The sequence below is a fragment of the Bos taurus genome, chromosome 19 (genome assembly GCF_002263795.3).
Source record: "Bos taurus isolate L1 Dominette 01449 registration number 42190680 breed Hereford chromosome 19, ARS-UCD2.0, whole genome shotgun sequence".
In the NCBI taxonomy this organism is placed as follows: Eukaryota; Metazoa; Chordata; class Mammalia; order Artiodactyla; family Bovidae; genus Bos; species Bos taurus.
This window is the reverse complement of record NC_037346.1, coordinates 11,339,761-11,364,481: the sequence shown is the minus strand read 5'-3', so window position 1 is coordinate 11,364,481 and position 24,721 is coordinate 11,339,761. Positions and strand designations below refer to the sequence as shown.

The 24,721-nt window shown below is 37.6% G+C and overlaps 1 protein-coding gene across 3 annotated transcripts in view; it reads right to left on the bottom strand.

Moving 5' to 3' along the window:
* BRIP1 (BRCA1 interacting helicase 1) overlaps positions 1-24,721 on the bottom strand; it is a 182,143-nt gene that overhangs the window by 46,530 nt on the left and 110,892 nt on the right. For all 3 annotated transcript variants that reach the window (XM_024980612.2, XM_010815737.4, XM_024980614.2), the window contains exons 15-16: positions 14,886-15,045; positions 13,807-13,928 (exon numbers count right to left, since the gene is read on the bottom strand). In XM_024980612.2, coding sequence (XP_024836380.1) covers positions 13,807-13,928; positions 14,886-15,045 — 282 coding nt within the window. The remainder of the gene's footprint in view (positions 1-13,806; positions 13,929-14,885; positions 15,046-24,721) is intronic.

Genomic DNA, 24,721 nt, shown 5'->3' with positions numbered 1-24,721 from the left:
TGATTCTCTTACAACTATATGAGAAACTGCTGACGAACTCAATGTTGACTATTCTAAGGTCATTCGGCATTTGAAGCAAATTGGAAAGGTGAAAAAGCTTGATAAGTGGGTGCCTCATGAGCTGACTGAAAATTTTAAAAAATCGTTGTTTTGAAGTGTTGTCTTCTTTTATTCTACACAACAACAAGCAATTTCTCAGATTGTGACCTGCGATGAAAAGTGGATTTTATATGACAACCAGCAACATCAGTGGTTGGACTGAGAAGAGGCTCCAAAGCACTTTCCAAAGCCAAATATGCACCAAAAACAGGTCATGGTCACTGTTTGGTGGTCTGCTGCTGGTCTGACCCACTACAGCTTTCTGGATCCTGGCAAAAGACCACATCTGAGAAGTATGCTCAGCAAATTGATGAGATGCACCAAAAACTGCAATGCCTGCAGCTAGTATTGGTCAAGAGAATAGGCCCATTCTTCTCCATGACAATGCCCAACTGCACCGCACACAACCAACGCTTCAAAAGTTGAAGCCCAACTCTTGGGCTACAAAGTTTGGCCTCATCCGCCATATTCACCTAACCTCTTGCCAACCAACTACCATTTCTTCAAGCATCTCAACAACTTTTTGTAGGGGAAACACTTCCACAACCAGCAGGATACAGAAAATGCTTTCCAAAAGTTTGTTGAATCCCGAAGCATGGATTTTTATGCTACAGGAACAAACAAACTTATTTCTCTTTGCAAAATGTGTTGATTGTAATGGTTCCTGCTTTGATTAATAAAGATGTATCTGAGCCTAGTTGAGATTTAAAATTCATGGTTCGAGGCCACAATTACTTTTGTACTGCTGCTGCTACTGCTAAGTCACTTCAGTTGTGTCCGACTCTGTGTGAACCCATAGACGGCAGCCCACCAGGCTCCCCCGTCCCTGGGATTCTCCAGGCAAGAACACTGGAGTGGGTTGCCATTTCCTTCTCCAATGCATGAAAGGGAAAAGTGAAAGTGAAGTCACTCAGTCAAGTCCGACTCTTAGCGACCTCATGGACTGCAGCCTACCAGGCTCCTCCGTCCATGGGATTTTCCAGGCAAGAGTACTGGAGTGGGGTGCCATTGCCTTTTCCGCTAACCTAATATAAATCAGGCTCTTAGTAAAAGCTTGACTGGATTTTTTTTCAACTTGCTAAAAAAAGTAATTAAAAAACAAATGCAGATTGACCATTTTAATTCATGGCATACACTTGTATATTTCACTATATATAGCAAGGGTGTTCAACTGAGAGTGATTTTATCTACCAGAAGATACTGGCAGTATTGAAGACGTTTTTGGTTGTCATAACTGGTCGGGGAGAAGGGCTTGCTGCTGGCATGTAGTCCAGAGATGCAGTTAAACATCCTACAATGCACAGGGCATTGCTCACAACAAAGAATTATCCTGCCCCAAATGTCAACAGTGCCAAGCTTCAGAGACTCTATTAAGCAACTGTAAAGAACAAACCTGATTATTTTGATGCAACAGAAAATTATACTATGACTTAAAATATACTTTACTATACTCCCTAGCACACTGGGGCTGCTGCTGCTGCTAAGTCACTTCAGTCGTGTCCGACTCTGTGCGACCCCATAGACGGCTGCCCATCAGGCTCCTCCGTCCCTGGGATTCTCCAGGCAACAATACTGGAGTGGGTTGTCATCTCTTTCCCCAGGGGATCTTCCCAACCCAGGGATTGAACCTGCGTCTCCTGTGCCTCCTCCACTGACAGGCAAATTCTTTATCACTGAGTCAACCTAGGAGGTTTTATAATTGGGAAACAAACAAACAAGTGACCCCCTCATCTAAAGCCCATCTCATATCTGCACCCTGTAGGGTTTAAGAGAATCTACAAAGTAAACTGATTAAAACCCACTACAACTAAACTACTGTCTGATGGAAAAAAATTAAAATTATATTCAGAGAAGTTAATTTCACCACTTCCCTTGAGGTGCTGCTGCTGACTATGCTCTGTGCCAACAGAAGTCGAGTCAATTTTACAAGTCCCCAGGGTGATAAATGTACATTTAAAACTTTCAACCTGCCATGAAAGCAAAAGTAAAATATAAAGGTTTAAAATAGCTTGTTCTCACCAAAGAACAAGATTAACACAGGAAAAGCACTTCAGAATTTTTCAAAAAACAAAGCTTTTAAAAAACTTTTTTAATTATCCAAAGGTCTAACTTCTAGCGATATTCAGGCATGGCTTTTTTCCCTAAGAAAATACAATGATATGAGTATTGGAAGAAAAGGCTATCAACCAGACTTATTGAAAATTTTGTGATTTTTAAATTATTCTTCCCCCAAACCCAAAACATTCCTTTAAGAAATATGGGAAATTTTTAAAAATTAAAAATACCTCAGCAGTTCATCCATTTATTTTATATCTTAATTTTTGTTTTTCAGGAGAGATGGGAACAAAGTTTGGTTATCTCATTTTTCTCTGTGCAAGGCAAATTATAAGTTGTCAATGTAGGTGGAATAATTAGGCATAAACTAGATTTCAATTTTTGAATTTCAAGGTTTACTTACAATCTGCTTTAATACTTTTGGCCAAACTATCTTAAAAGAAAAAAAAAAAAGCTGGAAAAAAGTTTTCTGAATAGGAAAAAACAGTTTCAGTAATGAGGATAAACTTATTCTAGACATTCAGAAGTGACTAGGTTTTTCTTCCATATCTGTGATTTAGCCTAAATGTTTCCAACAATTCCAACAGCAAGCTGCTGGACTCCTAAATGTTAGAATTTAAGCCTTTTAAGTTTATATACACAGCCATTTCCCCTGATTAACCACATATTATTATCAAGTTTAGATCCAGGTGGGTTTCTGTATCAGATGCTATATTATACAACTCCACTACATTCTGACTTCAGACTATTCCTGGATCTGGTTTCCCATAGCTTAGAATAAAGTCTCAAATCCTTAAAATGCCACACAGGGCTCTAAATGATTTGGCTCTCTGAATAAGTCTCCCAGCCTCAATTCACATGCCATTCTCCCCAACTCACTCTCTACCTCCACTTCTTTCAATTCCTAGGAAGAGCTATCATCTTTCCCACCTGAGGGCCTTAGCATATGCTGTTCTATCTGCTGAGAATAGTCTTATCCATTCTGCTGAACTACATAAGTCCTAGCCTTCTTTCCTATGTCAGATTAAATATCACTTTCTCAGGAAGTCTTTCTTTTACCCCCAAAGACTAGGTCAGGATCCTGTTATACATTCTCATAGTTCCTGTGACTTTTTTCTTACAGCCTTCATCACAACTGTAATTAAGTGTTTCTGTATTATTTTAATTTCAGTATTCCTCACTAGACTGTAAGTTCCACGAAACAAGGGGCTATAATCTGTGAGTGTATCACCGTGTCACCAATCTACAAAGTACCTGATACTCTAGCCAGATATTAAAAAATACCTGTTTCACTATTCTGAATAGTCTTAATAATTTGAATAGTTTTATAAACTGGCTTTGATGAGGCCATTCCATTTTATCAAATGTATGTATTTTTCAATGTAGACAAGATTCAAATATCGTTTCTCTGGCTCCTCCACCTACTTTACCCAAATCAGCCAAAGTAAATGGATATCTAGCTGGGAGGTGAAAGGTGTTACTCAACTTCACCTTCCCTAAAGCATCAGAACACCCAGATCCTATCCAACCAAAACATCCTGTTACATATTCAAGTCCTTTACTAAATTACAGACATCATTAAAAATGGCATCTTGTTCATTTTTGCACTGACTATCAGAGATCAGATCAGATCAGTCGCTCAGTCGTGTCCGACTCTTTGCGACCCCATGAATAGCAGCACGCCAGGCCTCCCTGTCCATCACCAACTCCTGGAGTTCACTGAGACTCACGTCCATCGAGTCAGTGACTATACTTAGTACAAATTGTGACAGTTTGTTAATAAATGAATAAATGAATGCTAAAACACTCAGGATCATTAACACAATGATGAAAGTGACTCAAAAGGAATATATGAATCTACTCAAAATTACTAGGAAAAGTTTTTGTTTCTGAAATCAAGTTTGTCTTGATATCCCTTGCATTCCTGCCTTCATTCATCTACTCGGGAATATTCACACTGCTGCCAAAGCAACAAGAATAATGAAGGAACATCATCAATCTACTTAAAAAGAAATATCAGATTCAAGAATTCTAATACTGCCATCACCTCATCATATTTTGACGCTTGAAAGCACTGGTTTACTGTGCATTCAATTTCATTAATGCTGTCATCCTTTAGGGCAAGCAATGGATAATAGCCCTTTTCTGAGGTTTATAAAACTGCCAAGAATGCATGGAAGCTTATAAATTTATGTGTGTTTGTTAAAAAGTCAATAATTCAACAAAATTAAAATAGATGCTGGTATTTTTCAATCATTAATGTAATTTTTCAAAGTTGATTAAAAAATAATATACTTAAATAGTTCAGTTCAGTTACCTTCAGGACTAAAAGAAGTTTCCTAAATGAAAAAAGGAATTCACAATGATTATCATATGCCAATACTAAGATCACCAACTGAATTTTAAATAGTTTTCAAATGAAATCTAGCTTGTTAATGCAACATACTATATTACTAAAGCAAAATAATACACAAATATAAAATTTATTATCTCAGTTATTTTAATCATTGTTCTGATACTGCTTTTCTGATACTGCATATTATCATCAAATTTTATTAAACCTATTGTAGAAGTCTAAGATACCAACTTGAACATTTTTAAAGCATAAAATTTTTACATGGCTTCATGAATTTTTCTTCAGAGGAAAAAGGCACAATACCCATGAAGGGAGAATATTTTTTATACTATTAAACTGTGTTAAGGATAAAAATGTAAATAAATGCAAATAAAATGGAACTTTAAAATCTAAATACTGTACCTTATAACATCTCACAAATTATGACCATGCCACCAGTTTGAAATGTGGATGCCTGAATTATAAAGTTGAAGGCTGTTATAAGTTTTTAGATCATACTAATTGGCCAAAGGATTTGCTTTAGATACCCACTGAAAGGGCAGTGTTGTTATACTGTGACTTAACTGCATTAAAAGAAAACAACTTTTCTTTCAGTTATTTTTCCACCACCATCTAATCATATAAAGGTCTTGGTTCACTCTCCTGCCCCTCAAATACTTTGCTTTAGTGCACAGAAAGTTTTCTTTTCAGCTATTACACGATTAAGTATGTCCTTATAGAATGATCAGAAGCATCTGGGAAAGGTGGAAGTGAAAAAATCCTCACTGGGAAAGTTAGCTTAATGCGTGCCCTTCAGAGTGGCCCATTATCAACATTTCATAGTGGGTTTCTTTATTTTCAGGTCCCTAAGGTATGTGCCATAAATTATGACTTGAACTAAACAAGTCACACTTGGCTCCAAAATGAAATTTTCCTACCTCTACTTTCTAGTCCCCAAGGTGGGAAGAGGAAATCCTGGTCACAGCCAAAGAAGTCATATTTTTGGCTCTAACATACATTTTCCTGCTTCTCTAAAAGCCAAACTCTGCAATTGAGACTACAAGAGTCTTAAGTTAGTATTTTAAACTATATTTTAATTTTTACTTCCATAATCTGTCTCAAATTTAAGAAGAAAAAATTTAGTATCATAAAATTAATGTCATTGCCTTCTTTTTCCCACTCAGATCACTTTTGTAACTCAGACACTGACCTTAACTCTTTAAAATATGAATTCAAATTCAAATGAAACAATAGAGAAAATAAGGCAGAAATAGATTGTTTCATTTCCATAAGATAAAATACTTCAGATGTTTATTTATAAACAATTTCTACTTATTTTGCATGGTAGATTAAGTATTAATGTAAAAGAAAACTGAAAAGTCCTAATTTATGGTCCAGTAATTTGAAGTATTGTTTTAGGTTTGGAAAAACCATTTACGGAAATCATTTAATTCATCATCTCATTTTATAGAAAATAAATGGCAGACAGAGCCTGGGGTGATTCCCAGAGAGTATAACCCTCTGACCTTGAGTGTGAGCAGAACCTGTGACTTGCTTCTGGCCAACAGAATATGGCAAGAGCAATGGGGTAGTCACTCCCTTGATCAGACCATGTTATAAGGTAAAGGTGTGGAAGTTATTCCTCTTATGTTGTTGTATGATTCCATCTTAGGAGACTGGAGCTAGACAGTATCTTGTTGGCCTTGAAGAAGTAACCTGACATTCTGTGAGAGGGCTTGTTAAGGCGACCACACAACAAGGAATTCCAAGCAGCCGGCAGGGCATGAGAGCAGCTCTTGGCTGGATCAGTCCTACCGCTACAAGCAACTGAATTCTGCCAACATCGTAAATGAGCTTGGAAGAAGATCCCAAGACCCAGATGAGAAAGCAGCCCAGCTGGCACACTGATTGCTGTTTTGTGGAACCATAAGCAGAGGACCCAGCTAAGCCATGCCCACACTCCTGACCCATGGAAACTGTGACGTAAGAAATGTGTGTTGTTTTAAGTCACTATGTTTGTGGTAATTTGTAACAGGGCAGTAGAACAAATAGGGCCACTATAATCAATATACCCTCTCTATTAACATATTCTACTATGTGTTAGATAGGCTGTAAAATACTAGTGGAATTGAGTACTACCTTCATAACACCTTTAATGATTTATGATGTAACAACACACTGTACTGCCTTATTATGTTATATATGAATGTTTACTACTGTCCTACTCATCATCTAATAATGATCACTATCATTATCATGCCTTAATTAAAGAGTCTAGGAATGAAGGACTGTTTTTCTTTTTTTTAATGTCAAGTAAAATAAGCAACAAAACCAAATACTATTTTGATAACTTATTTAAAATATATTTAAATTTAGTTTTGGGCTTCCCTGGTAGCTCGGTTGGTAAAGAATCTGCCTGCAATGCAGGAGACCTTGGTTCAATATCTGGATCAGGAAGATCCCCTGGAGAAGGGATAGGGTACCCACTCATTATTCTTGGGCTTCCCTAGTGGCTCAGATAGTAAAGAATCTGCCTGCAGTGCAGGAGATCTGGGTTCAATCCCTGTGTCAGGAAGATCCCCTGGAGGAGGGCGTGGCAACCTATTCCAGTATTCTTGCCTGGAGAATCCCATGGACAGAGGTGCCTGGTGGGTTACAGTCCATGGGGTTTCAAAGAGTTGGACATGACTGAGTGACTAAGCACACACAAATTTAGTCTTAATTAATTTTGCTTTAACATATATTTACTAGTTATAATAAACATATTTAAATATAAAAGTATATATTTAAGATTTAAACTATATTAAAAAATAAACATCTGAAACAGGAGGAAAGAGAGCAGGGCACAACCTTTGCAAGAATGACATAGCCTGAGGGCCCAACATAAAATGATGATTAAAACCAACTATGTCCAAGATGGCAGACAAGTCAGTTTCAACTAGACCGTGATCCTTAGTATATGCTCACTGTAACACATCAGCAAGCTAAATGACATACCCAGAGGCGCCATGACAGTTCCAAGGCTGACCATCAAAGACCAAAAAGCGAGCAGTGGCCCAGTTCCTGGAAATCTCCATTTCTTCCCCTAAATGATTGGAATAATCTACCCATTCATTAGCCTACGAAATTATCCAGCTCATGAAAGCTAACCATACCACATTTCAAGGTCACAGTCACCCTCTGCAATGGCCCACACTCTGTCTGTGAAGTATTTCTCTCTGAATTAATCCACTTCTTAACCTATCACTTTGTCTCTCACTGAATTCTTTCTGCAATGAGACATCAAGAACCTGAGATTCATCAGGTCCTAAAACCAGGTCTGTGAACTCATTTGGAAGACTGTGTGTCTTGGCCAGGTTCAAGTCCCAGCCACGTGGATTAGAGTACCAAACTGGGTTTTAGCTTGGTTTGAGTCCCAGCTTTGTGGGTTCAATTCCCAAGCAGGGTTTTGGATGGGTTCGAGTCCTGGCACACGGGTTCAAGTCCCAGCCTGAGGTAAATGGTTTTATATCTAATCCTTAATTAAACTAATTTACTGAACACTCACTATAGTCCAAGGCAATATTTAAGTGTGGAAACAAAGATAGTTAAGAAATTGTCCTTATCTTTGAGGAACCCCATCCAACAGACTATAAATCATATTTATAAACACTAAAATATAACAGAGAACAAAATGACTATCACTCCAGTATTCTTGCCAGGAGAATTCCATGGACAGAGGAGCCTGGTGGGCTACAGTCCATGGGGTTGCAAATAATCGGACACAACCAAGTGACTAACACACACACAAAATACACTATAATGAAGACAGTGTAAATACATGTTTTCAGTTCAGTTCAGAAGCTCAGTTGTGCCCTACACTTTGCAATCCCATGGACTGCAGCACACCAGGCTTCCCTGTCCATCACCAACTCCTGGAGCTTGCTCAAACTCATATCCATCGAGTCGGTGATGCCATCCAACATCTCATCCTTTGTCATCCCCTTCTTCTCCTGCCTTCAATCTTTCCCAGGATCAGGGTCTTTTCCAGTGAGTCAGTTCTTTGCATCAGGTGGCCAAAGTTTCAGCTTTGGAGTTTCAGCTTCAACATCAGTCCTTTCAATGAATATTCAGGACTGATTTCCTTGAGGACTGACTGGTTGAATCTCCTGGCAGTCCAAGGGACTCTCAAGAGTCTTCTCCAACACCATAGTTCAAAAGCATCAATTGTTTAGCGCTCAGCTTTCTTTATGGTCCAACTCTCACAGCCATACATGACCACTGGAAAAACCATAGCTTTGCCTAGATGAACCTTTGTCCACAAAGTAATGTCTCTGCTGTTCATAACCCAGGGATTGAACCCAGGTATCCCATATTGCAGGCGGATTATTTACCATCTGAGCCACCAGGGAAGTCCAAGCGTATTGGAGTGGGTAGCCTCTCCCTTCTCCAGGAGAACTCCTCAACCCAGCAATCGAACTGGGGTCTCCTGCATTGCAGGCAGATTCTTTACCAGTTGAGCTACCAGGGAAGCCCTAAGTATGTACTTTAGGAAGTATAAATAAAAAACACTGGTAAAACTTACTACGTAGGTAAATATAAAAGCCAATATTATTGAACTTTTGTTTTGCAACTTTTTAAAAGGAAAATACATAAAAGAATAATTATAAATTAAGCTAATGGCATACAATGTATAAAGGTGTAATCCATGTAACAGAAAAAGGGAGAGACAGAGATTAAGATGTTACTTCTAACCCCTAAGGTAACAGTAAGAAAATAACTAAAAATATATACAAAAGAAGAGAAGGGAATCAAAATACCATACAACAATAAAAAAAAAGGCTAAACAAAAAGGAATTGAGGAACAAAAGTCACAAAAGACAGGCAGAAAACAGTTAAATGGTAAAACTAAGCCCTTCCTTAAGAATGATTACTTTAACTGGATTAAATTCTCCAATGGAAAGGCAGAGATTGGCAGAATGAATTAAAAAATATAATCCAATAATATAATGTCTAAAAGAGACTCATTTTAGATATAAAGAAGCTAGATCCATCTTATAATATATGTAAAAATTTACTCAAAATAGAGCAAATTTTTAAATTTAAGAGCTAAAACCATGAAACTCTTTGAAAAAAACATAAGGGGCAAAGCTGCATGACCATGGATTTGGCAACAGCTTACTAAATATGACACCAAAAGCACAGGCAGAAACAGCAAAACATAATGTGGACTCTATTAAAATTTCAAACTTTTGTATTTTTTATATCCTAACTGACTCATTGGAAAAGACCCTGATCCTGGGAAAGATTGAAGGCAGGAGAAGAAGGGGATGACAGGATATCTTATATCCTGCCTGCACTGCAGGCAGATTCTTTACTATCTGAGCCACCAGGGAAGCCATCAGTTCAGTTCAGTTCAGTCCAGTCACTCAGTCGTGTCCGACTCTTTGCGACCCCATGAATTGCAGCACGCCAGGCCTCCCTGTCCATCACCAACTCCCGGAGTTCACTCAAACTCATGTCCATCGAGTCAGTGATGCCATCCAGCCATCTCATCCTCTGTCATCCCCTTCTCCTCCTGCCCCCAATCCCTCCCAGCATCAGAGTCTTTTCCAATGAGTCAACCCTTTGCATGAGGTGGCCAAAGTACTGGAGTTTCAGCTTTAGCATCAGTCCTTCCAATGAACACTCAGGACTGATCTCCTTTAGAATGGACTGGTTGGATCTCCTTGCAGTCCAAGGGACTCTCAAGAGTCTTCTCCAACACCACAGTTCAAAAGCATCAATTCTTTGGCGCTCAGCTTTCTTCACAGTCCAACTCTCACATCCATACATGACCAGAGGAAAAACCATAGCCTCGACTAGACGGACCTTTGTTGGCAAAGTAATGTCTCTGCTTTTCAATATGCTATCTAGGTTGGTCATAATCCTCCTTCCAAGGAGTAAGCGTCTTTTAATTTCATGGCTGCAATCACCATCTGCAGTGATTTTGGAGCCCCAAAAAATAAAGTCTGACACTGTTTCCACTGTTTCCCCATCTATTTCCCATGAAGTGATGGGACCAGATGCCATGATCTTCATTTTCTGAATGTTGAGCTTTAAACCAACTTTTTCACTCTCCACTTTCACTTTCACCAAGAGGCTTTTTAGTTCCTCTTCACTTTCTGCCACAAGGGTGGTGTCATCTGCATATCTGAGATTATTGATATTTCTACCAGCAATCTTGATTCCAGCTTGTGCTTCTTCCAGCCCAGCATTTCTCGTGATGTACTCTGTATATAATTTAAATAAGCAGGGACAGCCTTGACGTACTCCTTTTCCTATTTGGAACCAGTCAGTTGTTCCATGTCCAGTTCTAACTGTTGCTTCCTGACCTGCATATAGGTTTCTCAAGAAGCAGGTCAGGTGGTCTAGTATTCCCATCTCTTTCAGAAGTGCGATCCACACAGTCAAAGGCTTTGGGAAGCCATAAACATGCTTTAATTATTATTATTATTTTTTTTTAAAGGCCAAGACTTCATTTTGGAGTCCTTATTCTTAGCCCTTTATCGTATGTAATGGAAAATATCCACCACCACCACCCCCAACCACTGCTGACTTAGGGCTTGTGCATGTGACATACTTTAGGCGACGTGTTAGCTAATGTGACAGAGGTAGGTGTTTGATAATTGCTTAGACAGTCAAGCTTGCCTCCTGCACCTCTGCCATTGCAATGATAACATGTTTTGGCTGGTCTGTTGGTTCACAAAGGATGAGATACATGTACAGCAGAGCTGATCCAGTTGAACTCAACCTATGCTGGTCAAACCATAGCAAGGCAACTAAGCTCAGCTGAAATCATCTATTGCCCACCCCACCCTCATAGATGTTGACCCACAGTGAATGACTGGTGTTTCAAGCCACTGAATTTTAGAATTGTTTGTTAGGAAGGACTGGCCCAGAAATACAGCATCAAGAAATATACTTTCCCTTACAAGTCTTTCCAGTAAAGACTTTTCCTCTTCATCTGTCCCTTGATCCTGCAGCTTAGACTATTCTTGGGTCCATCTACTTGCCCCCTTTAGGAACCACTAGGGGTGGTTTAGAATAACCACTTTAGAATAACCTTCCTCCTCCCTGTGCAGACCTCACTGAAGCTTCTGTGATTTTGCTGTTTTATATAACTAGAGCCATTGGATTTCAGATAAGCACAGACAAGCAAGACCATGACTGAGGAATGTCAGAGCATGTCACCGGTATCTTTTTTTTGTTTTTCAATGACAGACTGAGATGTTGCCTGGGAAGAACTTATCCTGAGGAAAGAAAGCATTAAGAAGCCCAAGACTGGTGCAATAAACAACACCTAGAATCACAGCTGTTGTGAGAGAAGATAGAGAAAATAGAAGGTAAATGCATTTTTTTTTCTTCACAAGTAAAAACTATTTAATTTTAAAGATTTTTTTCAAAGAATAACAAAATAAACAATTATGTTCTCACTATATTTTCTTTCAGTTTGTTTTTTAGTAAAACAAACATTATAGGAAAAGCTAAAGTCACTGGGGACAGGAAAGTCCCTGATAACTAGTTAAGCTAGTTAGTAGCTAATATTAACTAGTTAATAAGGTCCCTGATAACTACCTCCAAAATCATTCCTTTCTCTTCTCATACATAATCACTATTATGAGTTTGATGTGAATCCTTTCAGGGCTTGTTACTTTGTGAGTGTGATATTTAATACAACCCAGTTATTAGCCATAAAGCTATCTCCTTTTCCAGCTCTCAAGGACTCATATATAGGTCCAAGAGTGAAAGACGATACAAGCAAAAGGTCAAAGTGCTAGTTTCAGGGGAAAAAATTTATATTTAAGACATGGGAAGAACGTGTGGTAGAAAGTGTGGGATTCTTTCTGCTTAAACAAAGCAGCATCTGTACAGTAATATAACACTGTAAATATACTCAAGATAAAATGTTAAGACATTCAAAAAAGACACTACCACTGCTAATAGCAGTGCCATCAACAGCACTTAGCTTCCGTGGAATGAGCATTAATGCCGTTGAGGGTGAACCCAACAGTTTTCTTGAGTAGATGTCTACTGTTTCATCATAGTACTAGTCAGAGGCAGCATTCGCCATTTTAGAAAAGGAGCCCTAATGAACGGTCATCAAAACTTTGAGTACTAACACTTGTGGCTGGAGAAAGGCAATGGAAGCCAACAAAGTTACTGAAGACTGAAAGGATTAAATATCCCTTGAGGACTTTCAGAAATATTGAGGAGGACCAGAGGTTAGGAGAGTATAGGAGCTAACTTGAGAAATATTAACATTGTTAATACTATGTAATTCCAAATGTCTAGTAAAATATTATCAATGAAAAAGATAATTACCGAGGGAAAGAATTCTTGCTTTAATATGAGATCCTAACAGGTTGCATCCTGAAAGGGATACAGATTATACTGAGTAGAGTCAGAAAACCTTAAGTCTTGGTCTCAGATTCCTAGCACCTTCAAATTCCTGTAGCAATAAAAGAAAATTCTTCCCAGTAAAGATAATAATATCACCCTAGGATTCAAATTATTACAACAAATAGTTTTCAAAAATTTTTAGTGAACAATCAGTGATAGTGAAACAAAACTCCTGTTTCTGGCCAACGCAGAATAACTGTCTTAGGAATATTCCTCCCACTGTAAGTAACTGTAAATTGGACAAAATAAATAAAGCAACTGCTTTCAGCGGGGCAGACACAGGGCAGCATAAGACTGTAATCTCAGAGACAACGGAAATCCATTAGGTGAACTCCATGACTCTCAGTGCTCCTCTGGGTATAATTTTTCAACAATAGCGCAGAACACAGAAGTACAAGCAGAGTTCGGTGGTCCTGCTGAGCTGAAGTGGAAGACAGCAGAACTCGTAGCAGCAAAAATCACTGAAATCTGCAGGGCAAGACATGGCATCAGAGAGAAGAAAGGGCCCTAGAATTCCCTGGGGGGTTCTCTGTCAGTCTGTGGCTCAGAGTTTGATAAAACACAGATTGCTGGGGTCTATCTCCAGAGTTTCTGATTCAGGAGCACTGGATGGAACCTGCAAATATGTATTTCCCTTACTTGATACTGATGATGCAGATGACACAAGTGGTACTGATGCTCTTGATCCAGTCCTATACTTTGAAAAGCATTTGTTTTGAGTAAAAGACGGTGCAGGTTAAAAATAAACCCAAATCTACTAAACCTTTCTCACTCATTCTGAGTCACTAGAGCATTAACATAGAATGTCTGAGGATGCAAGAAAAATGTATAGTTAACTTTACACAAAACAAACAACTTCTGTGATAAATACAACTTCTAAGGCTTTGATGGCCTACCTGAAGATCTTTCACATTTGGAAAAGGAATTCCTATTGTTACGACAGCGCGGGCATTATCATCTGAGAAATCCAGACCCTCACTCACTTTACCACGACAAACTGCCACCAGGAGGGCTCCATCTTAAGCAACAGAAAATCAACATTTTTAAAAGCATAATCAAGATTCCCAGAAAATGTCTTATTCTTGTTATTTTGAAAAGATCTGATTATTAACTATAATATCAAATTAAAAAGACTCAAAATTAAAAACTACTGTAAGATAAAGTTTTTAAAGTTCAATGTCTTCAAATAAAACAAAATTACATTTTGACACAACATGGTAGGATCAATTTAAAAACTGTGTATCTCCCAGTTACACTATATAGAAAAACCATGTCAGAGTAATAACCTGCATGTGAACTGAGCAATTGTGAATCAACTGTTTCATCTTTAAAATATCTGAAATTGAGATCACTACCTTTACCACCAGAATGTAAAGTTATCAGAAGGATTTAAAGGACTCTGTATCATTAGATCAATATTATATTGCAAAGTATTTAAAACATACACACACAGAATGTGCATAATCTTATCATACAAGGATATTGACAATTATGTTATAGCATCTTTGTGATGTTTCACTGTTCACAAGTTATTATTATTAGCCCTTTCTGTGAAATGTTTTATGGGCATTTTCTAACTTTGAAATTTAGCCTTCAGTTATGTTTACTTTACGCAATTAAATATAAGCACAAAGTATATTTTTGCATAAAATGTAACCTCCTCCCACTGGTAGTAAGGAAGATATTAATGCACACTCTACCACCTTCTTTGACAAAACATTTTAGGTGGTGTACAGAAGTTTATAGGATAATACCTGAAGGCATCCCATTTCTTAAAACTGAACTGGCATCTTCAAGTGAAAGTACTCATAGGAGAACAATCCCAAACAGAAGAACTTCTTTAACTTAATTTTCTTTTCACTCAGGATTATAGAAATAATTTTTGAAAAAAAGGCAATACAAATACAATTCTAACAGCACCAACTTGTCACTTTATGGTAAAAAATTTTTTCACTATCAAATAATTTCCATTTACCTTTTTCTCCTTTGTACTTGATTGCATCGTAGTACATCTGCAGTAATTCATCAAAATCAATTTTTTCTCCTCCCTGTGGTTCTACAATGACTGTCTTCACCAACTCCAGATTATACCATAAGCCAGTAGAGAGCCAACGTTCTTTTAACTTTTCTAATAACTGAAAAGGGGAAAGAAAACATTGAGTTTCTTGTGTATCCAACTGAACAAACTTATATTTATCTGTTTAAAGACAATCTGATTACAACATGACTATGGCAAGAGTATTAACATTTGTGTTTTAGTCTAAAAAATGAGGAAAACAATTATATGTCATAGAGCTGTGACTGGGTAAATTCATTAACCAATTTAGAAAGCTTTGAATGAGGCCCTGCACACAGTAAGAGCTTCATGGATGGTGGCTGCTATGGCTGCTGTTATCATTATTATTGCTTCTAACATTACTGCTGCTACTGCTACTATGTCTATCATTGCTATCTTGGGGATTTCAGAAGCAGGAAAAAAATTACTTCGAAGTTCATAAATTTTAAGTTATCTCTAAATCTAAGGTAAAGTTCTTAATATCCTTAATTGAATGAAGATTTTTAAAGATCATTTTACATAGTACATAGGCAGCCACGCTGCTTGAAAACTTGATCATCACTGATAAACTGAATTGAGCAAATATATAAACAGAACCTCAGGCAGCCAACAAGTACAAAACATAAAAGCACAAATGGAACATTTACAAAAACAACCATATGACAGATTAAAAAAGGACTTTCAACAAATTTCAAAGAATATCAGATTAACCACATATTCTAGCAACAATACAAACTTAGATTAAAAGTCAATAACATAAAGTTAGTGGAAAAAAACAAACATACAAACTCAACACTAAAGATTATATTCTTAAAGAGCATATGGGTTATATGCCAATTATATCTCAATAAGCTGCAAAAAGAAAATAAATAACAACAAAAGAGAACATACAGAGAAGAAATCAACAGAATTCATGACATCTTTAGATCTGAATGACTAAAAAACGTACCCATAATCCAAAACATGTGGTATGGAATAAAGGTAATAAGAAAGCAGAAGTTAGTAAAGATAAGAATTGAAATAAATTAAAAAAAAAAAAACAGTGGTAGAGATTATTATGACTTAAGTTGAACTGTTTTACTTGTTTTATGCAAAGAGTTCTATGTAATATGAGCCAATTATTACAATATAGGCAGTGAGTGAAGTGAAGGTTCTCAGCCGTGTCTAACTCTTTGTGACCCCATGGACTGTAGCCTATCAGGCTCCTCCATCCATGGGATTTTCCAGGCAAGAGTACTGGATTGGGTTGCCACTTCCTTCTCCAGGGGATCCTCCCAACCCAGGATCGAACCCGGATCTCCCACATTGTAGGCAGATACTTAACCGTCTGAGCTACCAGGGAAGTCACAATCTAGGCAAGCATCAAGAAATTACTTCAAACCTCCAGAGAACAAAAATTAATTTTTGTAAGATGATTTATTTCCTCAGAACTTTAACATATCTATTTTTGGAAACAATAATAAGACAACAAAACAAATTTTTAAAAAATCACTGCTGCTGCTGCTAAGTCGCTTCAGTCATGTGCGACTCTGTGCGACCCCAGAGACGGCAGCCCACAAGCTCCCCTGACCCTGGGATTCTCCAGGCAAGAACACTGGAGTGGGTTGCCATTTCCTTCTCCAATGCAGGAAAGTGAAAAGTGAAAGTGAAGTCGCTCAGTTGAATCCGACTCCTAGCGACCTCATGGACTGTAGCCCACCAGGCTCCTCTGTCCAAATCACTGCTATGGTCTAAATGTTTGTATCCCTCCAAAATCCTATGTTGAAATCCTAATCTCTAAAGCTAAAAGTATTTGGAAGTGGGGTCTTTAAAAGTGATTTGGTCATGAGCATGGAGCTTTCACAAATGGGATACTGCTCTTATTTTTGAGATCTCACAGAGTTCCTTTGCCCCTTCTACCACGAGGGCATAGCAAGAGAGAACTGGCTCCCCACAGGAAGAGGGTCCTCACCCAACCATGCTGGCACCCTAATCTGGGACTTCCAGCAGGACTATGAGAAATATGATCCACTGTTCATAAGCTACCAGGTCTGGAGTATTTTATTCCAACAACTAGAACACACTAAGAAAATCACTAATTGGTAAAACAATTCATTGCATATTATACATTGATCAGGGTATTCTGATCAGTAAGAATAAAATTTTCCCATAACACCACGTTAATAGGTAAAAAACAACAGGGATATTATTAATTTAAAAAACTTCTTTACTTTGGCTATTAGAATTTACTTTTTGAATATACACCTTCTGAATCAAAGTTTCTCATCATGCAAATTCTTAGTCTCTTTTAGCTGCTGTAATTCAGTTAGAAGAGCATAAAAATATCCCAAGGATGTAAAACCAGATGAAAAGTATCACGAATCTGCATAATTATTGATTCTTAATAGAATTAAATTCAATGGTGCTATACTGTTTTCTGAAAACACAGATAATATTTCACTTCTGATTCCTTGAATCCAAAAGAATAACAACTCCAGTGTTTTGAACATTCAAAATCTGGAGAAACACACAGCATTTTACTGACTGACTTTACTTTCACTTTTACTTTACTTAAGGAAGACCATTAAGTTGATGATTCCAAAATATATTCCATTTTAATAGATTAACATCTCTTTACAAAGAAAAATCTGAGAAATAAAAAGGAAATTGGATCAAAGTAGAAATTTCCCCCCAAAATCCAGCAGGGATTTTTCCTCCATTATGCAGAACAGAATTCAGAATATCAAAAGGTTATAAATGATTTAGAAATATTTGTTTACAAAAGCTTAGAAAAATTTCAAAGCAGGTGTGATATATGCAATATTTCAAAATTTGCTACAATGGATAACTATAAAAGACATTCTATCCACTGATTTTGGATTCGAAGAACTTCAGAAATTTATGGACAATGAAAATGGCCACAAGTTTATAAATAAGTTGTGAATATCACAATTAAAAAGAAACTGAAAAATCCTTCTAATCAGGAATCTACACACACAAGTTAAGAGAAGGAACATCCACAGAAAAGGTTTGAGAGGCCTCCAGAATCTACAACTGGAACTGGTGAAGATCTTTCCCTGTACAGAACCAGCCCATAAAAGACTGGGAGAGGTGGCTGTTGTTTTAAATGGGTAGATACAAACCCAAACTCACATGGAATGAAGAAACAGGAGGAAATGACCCAATCAAAGGAACAAAATAAATTCCAGAAAATCAGCCATAAAGAATGGAGGTATATGATTTACCTGATGAAGAATTTAAAGCAACCATCATAAAGATGCTCAACAAGCTCAGGGAAATGATACATGAATAAAATGAGAATTTTAAAAAAAGAAACAGAAAATATAAAACAGAGCAAAACAGAAATTTTGGAGCTGAAGAATACAGTAACTGACATAAAAAGTTCACCAGAGGGATTCAACAGCATTCATAGTCAATCAAAATAAAGACTCAGTGAACTAAAACACAGGTCATTTAAATAATCTAGTCAGACAAATATAAAGAAAAGAGAATGAAATAGAGTCAAGAAAACCTGGGGGATTTACAAGACACCCTCAAATAGACAAATATACACAGAAGGCAAAAAAAAACAAAGTGAGAGAAAGGTACAAAGTTTATTTAAAGAATTAGTAGCCAGAAACTTCTCATATCTGGTAGGGGAGAATGGATATCCAGGTTCAAGAAGCCAACAGACACCAAAAAGGGTGAATCCAACGAAGGTTACACTGAGACATATTATAAACAAATTGTCAAAAAAATCAAAGACAGACAGAATTTTGAAAGTAGCAAGAGCAAAACAAGAAGGGAATGGGATAATATATTCAAAGTGCTGAAAGAAAAAAATTGGCCCTCAAAATGCAGAAAGAATGGGAAGAGGAGGAGGTTAAGAGGTGGTGAGGAGGAGGAGGAGAGAGAAACTTTCCCAGAATTACAAAAACTGGGGGAGTTCATCACCATGAGATTCCTTACAAGAAATACTAGGGGGAGTCCTTCAGTTGAAGTAAAAAAGATGCTGGAAAATAAAACACAGCCATAAAAAGTGGGCTTTAAGTAAAAAATTGTTAGAGACAAAGAATATTATATATCAAAAAAGCATCAATTCATTAAGATACAATTATAAACATACAAACACATAAGAACAGAGCCTCAGAACACATACAAAACAAAAAATTAACAAAACAGAGAGAAACAAATAGTTCTATTATAATAGTAACAAACTTCAACATTCCAATGTCAATAATGAACAAAACAACCAGATAGAAATTCAACAAGATAAAGAGAACTTGAAAAATACCATAAACTAATTAGAGCTAACAGACATATACAGAACACTCCATCTAACAAAGCAAAATACACATTCGTCTCAGTTGTGTGTAAAAACATCCTCTAGTAACCACAGGGTTTTGATGGGACCTAATTAACCTTAAAAGCTTCTGCACATCAAAGGAAACTATTAGCAAGGTGAAAAGACAGCCTTCAGAATGGGAGAAAATAATAGCAAATGAAGCAACTGACAAACAACTAATCTCAAAAATATACAAGCAACTCCTACAGCTCAACTCCAGAAAAATAAATGACCCAATCAAAAAATGGGCCAAAGAACTAAATAGACATTTCTCCAAAGAAGACATACAGATGGCTAACAAACACATGAAAAGATGCTCAACATCACTCATTATCAGAGAAATGCAAATCAAAACCACTATGAGGTACCATTTCACACCAGTTAGAATGGCTGCAATCCAAAAGTCTACAAATAATAAATGCTGGAGAGGGTGTGGAGAAAAGGGAACCCTCTTACACTGTTGGTGGGAATGCAAACTAGTACAGCCACTATGGAGAACAGTGTGGAGATTCCTTAAAAAACTGGAAATAGAACTGCCTTATGATCCAGCAATCCCACTGCTAGGCACACACACTGAGGAAACCAGAAGGGAAAGAGACACGTGTACCCCAATGTTCATCACAGCACTGTTTATAATAGCCAGGACATGGAAGCAACCTAGATGTCCATCAGCAGATGAATGGATAAGAAAGCTGTGGTACATATACACAATGGAGTATTACTCAGCCATTAAAAAGAATACATTTGAATCAGTTCTAATGAGGTGGATGAAACTGGAGTCTATTATACAGAGTGAAGTAAGCCAGAAGGAAAAACATCAACACAGTATACTAACGCATATATATGGAATTTAGAAAGATGGTAACAATAACCCGGTGTACGAGACAGCAAAAGAGACACTGATGTATAGAACAGTCTTATGGACTCTGTGGGAGAGGGAGAGGGTGGGAAGATTTGGGAGAATGACATTGAAACATGTAAAATATCATGTAAGAAACGAGTTACCAGTCCAGGTTCGATGCACGATACTGGATGCTTGGGGCTAGTGCACTGGACGACCCAGAGGGATGGTATGGGGAGGGAGGAGGGAGGAGGGTTCAGGATGGGGAACACATGTATACCTGTGGTGGATTCATTTTGATATTTGGCAAAACTAATACAATTATGTAAAGTTTAAAAATAAAATCAAGTTTAAATATGAAAAAAAAAAAAAAAAAAACATCCTCTAGGATAGATCACAGGTTAGGCCACAATACAAAGCACATTTTAAAAGGATTCAGTGTTTTTTCTGACTACAATGAGGTGGAAATAGAAATCAACAACAGAAAGAAAACTGTAAAATTCACATGAAAATGAAACAACACACTTTTTAAAAATTAAAGTACAGTTGATTTACAATATTATGTTGGTTTCTTGTGTAGAGAATAGGGATTCAATATTTTTGTAGATTATATTCCATTATGAGTTATTACAGGATAACTGTTATAATTCCCTGTGCTATACAATATAAACAACACACTTTTAAACAATCATTGGATAAAATCAGAAATTACAAGGAAAATTAGAAAATACCTTTGGACACATCAAAACAAAAATACAAATATAACTTACAAGACACAGTGAAACTGTGCTATGAAAGATATTTTAGCTGTAAATGCAAACATTAAAAAGACCTCAAATTAATACCTAACTGCATTTTACAGTACAGCAAATTAAGCCAAAAGTTAGAAGAAAAAAGAAATGAAATAGAGAACAGAAAAAAAAAAAATAGAGGAATGAACATTGGTTCTTTGAAGATCAACAAAATTGACAAATATTTAGCTAGACTGACTAAAAAAAAAAAAATGACTCACATTACTCAAACCACACAAGAAAGTGGAGACATTACCACCAACTTTATAGAAATAAAAAGGATCATAATACTATGAACAATTGTATGCTACCAAATTGAATAATAATCAGGACATAATGGACAAATTCCTATAAATACACAATCTCAAAAAACTGAATCACGAATAGAAAATCTGAGTTGACTTATAACAAGTAAGGAGTTTGAATCAGTAATCAAAACCTTCCAACAAAGAAAATCCCTAGATCAGGTGGTTTCACTGATGAATTCCATCAAATATTAAAGAATTAGTATCAATCCTTCTCACACTCTTCCAAGAGAATGAAAAAAGAGAATATTTCCTGACCCATTCTAGAGGCCAGCCTTACCCTGATACAAAAGGCAAACAAAGACACTATAGGCAAAAAATAAACTATAGACCAATATTCCTTACAAATATCAATGCAAAAACTTCAACCTATACTAGCAGACAAAGTTCAGCAACATACCAAAAGAATTATACCTTATAACATATTTTACAGCATGTAAAATCACACTGTAAAATGATCATTTTTTTTCATTTTATTAATGTGTATTATATTAATTGATTGTCAGATGTTGAACAATGCTTGCATTCCAGGAGTAAATCCCAATTTGTCATGGATATTAGATTGGAGATGATAGGAAAGAGAGAAGAAGGCTCATAGACACCCCCTGATTAGTCCAAATATTTAGTCCAGATTACCTGATTAGTCCAAATATAAACTGCAGTACCTTTCACTCTTTAAGGCAACACTGGAAAAGGGCCAAGACTGGGAGGAAAGATTACAAATAGATGCTCAGACTGACATATTGAGGAAGCAGTGTGTGATGCTGATTTATAAAAGAAATATAAATACATATACATATATTTGGATTTGTTCCTGTTCTTGGCACAGAGCTTCTAAAACTCTTGGAATTTCCTGAGCAATAAGAACTATTAGGGGCATCTTCGGTTCTCAGTTTCTGAAATAGCTCCAGAGTCATATATAAAGGTTAGAAAATTTATTCATAGCAAGTCCCTTCAACCACACCTGACGTTTGGACAGTCCCCAGGCAACCTGAGGACAACAGCTGATTGCCAGCAGAACTGTGATATTGTGACTTACAAGAAAAATACACATTTGGTCATTCAGATAACCTACATATATATATATTTGGTCTTCATCTACCATTCCTGGCTCAGCTCCCCAAATCCTTGGAATTTCCCAAGTGTTGAGAATGATAAAGATGTCTTGTGTTATGTTAATGAGGTTACTTTTGAAAAGCAGCTCAGGATAGGGTTAGTTGTCTATGGAGCCCATCACTTCAGTCCCACTCCCTCGGCTGTTGGGACCCTGTACTGTGTATTGCTCCATCTGGCTACTGACTGATATCCTTTAATATCCTTTTATAATAAATTTGTAATCCAGTGAGTAAACGGGTTTTCCTGAATTCTGTGGGCTACTCTCGCAAATTATTAACCCCAAAGAGTGGGTAGTGGGAACCTCTGGTTTACAGCCAGTCTGTCAAAAGTATACGTAACAACCTGGGCGTGAGACTAGTGTAGGATGTGGAGGGAGGTCTTGTGGTTCTGAGCCCTTTATCTGTGGAGTCTGATTCTATCTCTGGGTGTACAGTGTCAGAACTGACTTGAATTCTTGGACATCCTGCTGGCATCCAAGAAATGAATGCTGGTGTAGGGAAGCTTACACACACACACACTCACACATACATACACACGCTATACAGGCTGGAATAGTCAGGAATCCTTTTGATGAACCAGGTATATGAAAATTCCAACCCTACTTCCAACCTCCAGGGAGGAGAAAGGGGCTATAGGCTGAGTTAACTGCCAATGCCCGATGATTTAGCCAACACTGCTGGCTAACGAAACCTGCATAAAACCAAAAAGAATGAAGCTCAGAGAGCTTCTGGGTTGGTGAATGTATTCACATACCAGAGGGTAGATACCTCAGTTCTGTGGAGACAGAAGCTCCTATGCTCACACCTCTTCTAGACCTCACCCTATATACTTCATCTGGCTAGTCAACTGTATCTTTTATAATATCCTTTATAATAAGCTGGTAGACTATGCCAAAGCCTTTGACTGTGTGGATCACAATAAACTGGAAAATTCTGAAAGAGATGGGAATACCAGACCACCTGACCTGCCTCTTGAGAAACGTGTATGCAGGTCAGGAAGCAACAGTCAGAACTGGACATGGAACAACAGACTGGTTCCAAATAGGAAAAGGAGTTCGTCAAGGCTGTATATTGTCACCCTGCTTATTTAAATTATATGCAGAGTATATCATGAGAAACCCAGGGCTGGATGAAGCACAAGCTGGAATCAAAAGATTTCCAGGAGAAATATCAATAACCTCAGATATGCAGATGACACCACCCTTATGGCAGAAAGTGAAGAAGAACTAAAGAGCCTCTTGATGAAAGTGAAAGAGGAGAGTGAAAAAGTTGTCTTGAAGCTCAACATTCAGAAAACTAAGATCATGGCATCTGGTCCCATCACTTCATGGGTAATAGATGGGGAAACAGTGTCAGTCTTTATTTTTGGGGGCTCCAAAATCACTGCAGATGGTGACTGTAGCTGTGAAATTAAAAGATGCTTACTCCTTGGAAGGAAAGCTATGATGAACCTAGACAGCATATTAAAAAGCAGAGACATTACTTTGCCAACAAAGGTCCGTCTAGTCAAGGCTATGATTTTTCTAGTGGTCATGTATGGATGTGAGAGTTGGACTGTGAAGAAAGCTGAGACGCTAAAGAATTGATGCTTTTGAACTGTGGTGTTGGAGAAGACTCTTCAGAGTCCCTTGGATTGTGAGGAGATCCAACCAGTCCAGCCTAAAGGAGATCAGTCCTGAGTGTTCACTGGAAGGACTGATGCTGAAGCTGAAACTCCAATACTTTGACCACCTGATGTGAAGACCTGACTCATTAGAAAAGACCCTGATGTTGGGAAAGACTGAAGGTGGGAAGAGAAGGGGACGAAAGAGGATGAGATGGCTGGATGGCATCACCGACTCAATGGACACGAGTTTGGGTAAACTCCGGGAGTTGGTGATGGACAGGGAGGCCTGGTGTGCTGCAGTCCATGGGGTCGCAAAGAGTCAGACACAACTGAGTGACTGAACTGAACTGAACTGAAATGTAAGTCAATGTTTCTCTGAGTTCTGTGAACCACTCTAGTGAATTAATCAAACTGTGAACCACTCTAGTGCATTGATCAAACTTGAGAAGGGAGCTGTGAGAATCTTCAATTTATAGTCGGTCAGTCAGATACACAGATAACCTGGATTTGAGATTGCTGTCTGAAGTGGGAACAGTCTTGTGGGATGGAGCCCTTAACCTCTGGTATCTGACACTCTGTTCTAGACAGATACTGTAATAACTGAGTTAAGCTGTAGGACTCTCAGCTGGCGTCACACAATTGTCTAACGCATGGAAACCCATATATCAGGTGTCAGAAGTGAAGCTGTGTTGTAGTAGATTATTAATCATAGAGGAGACACAGAAGAGGTGTATTTTCTCTTGAGTGTGGTACTTATAGGAAAGTCAGAACTG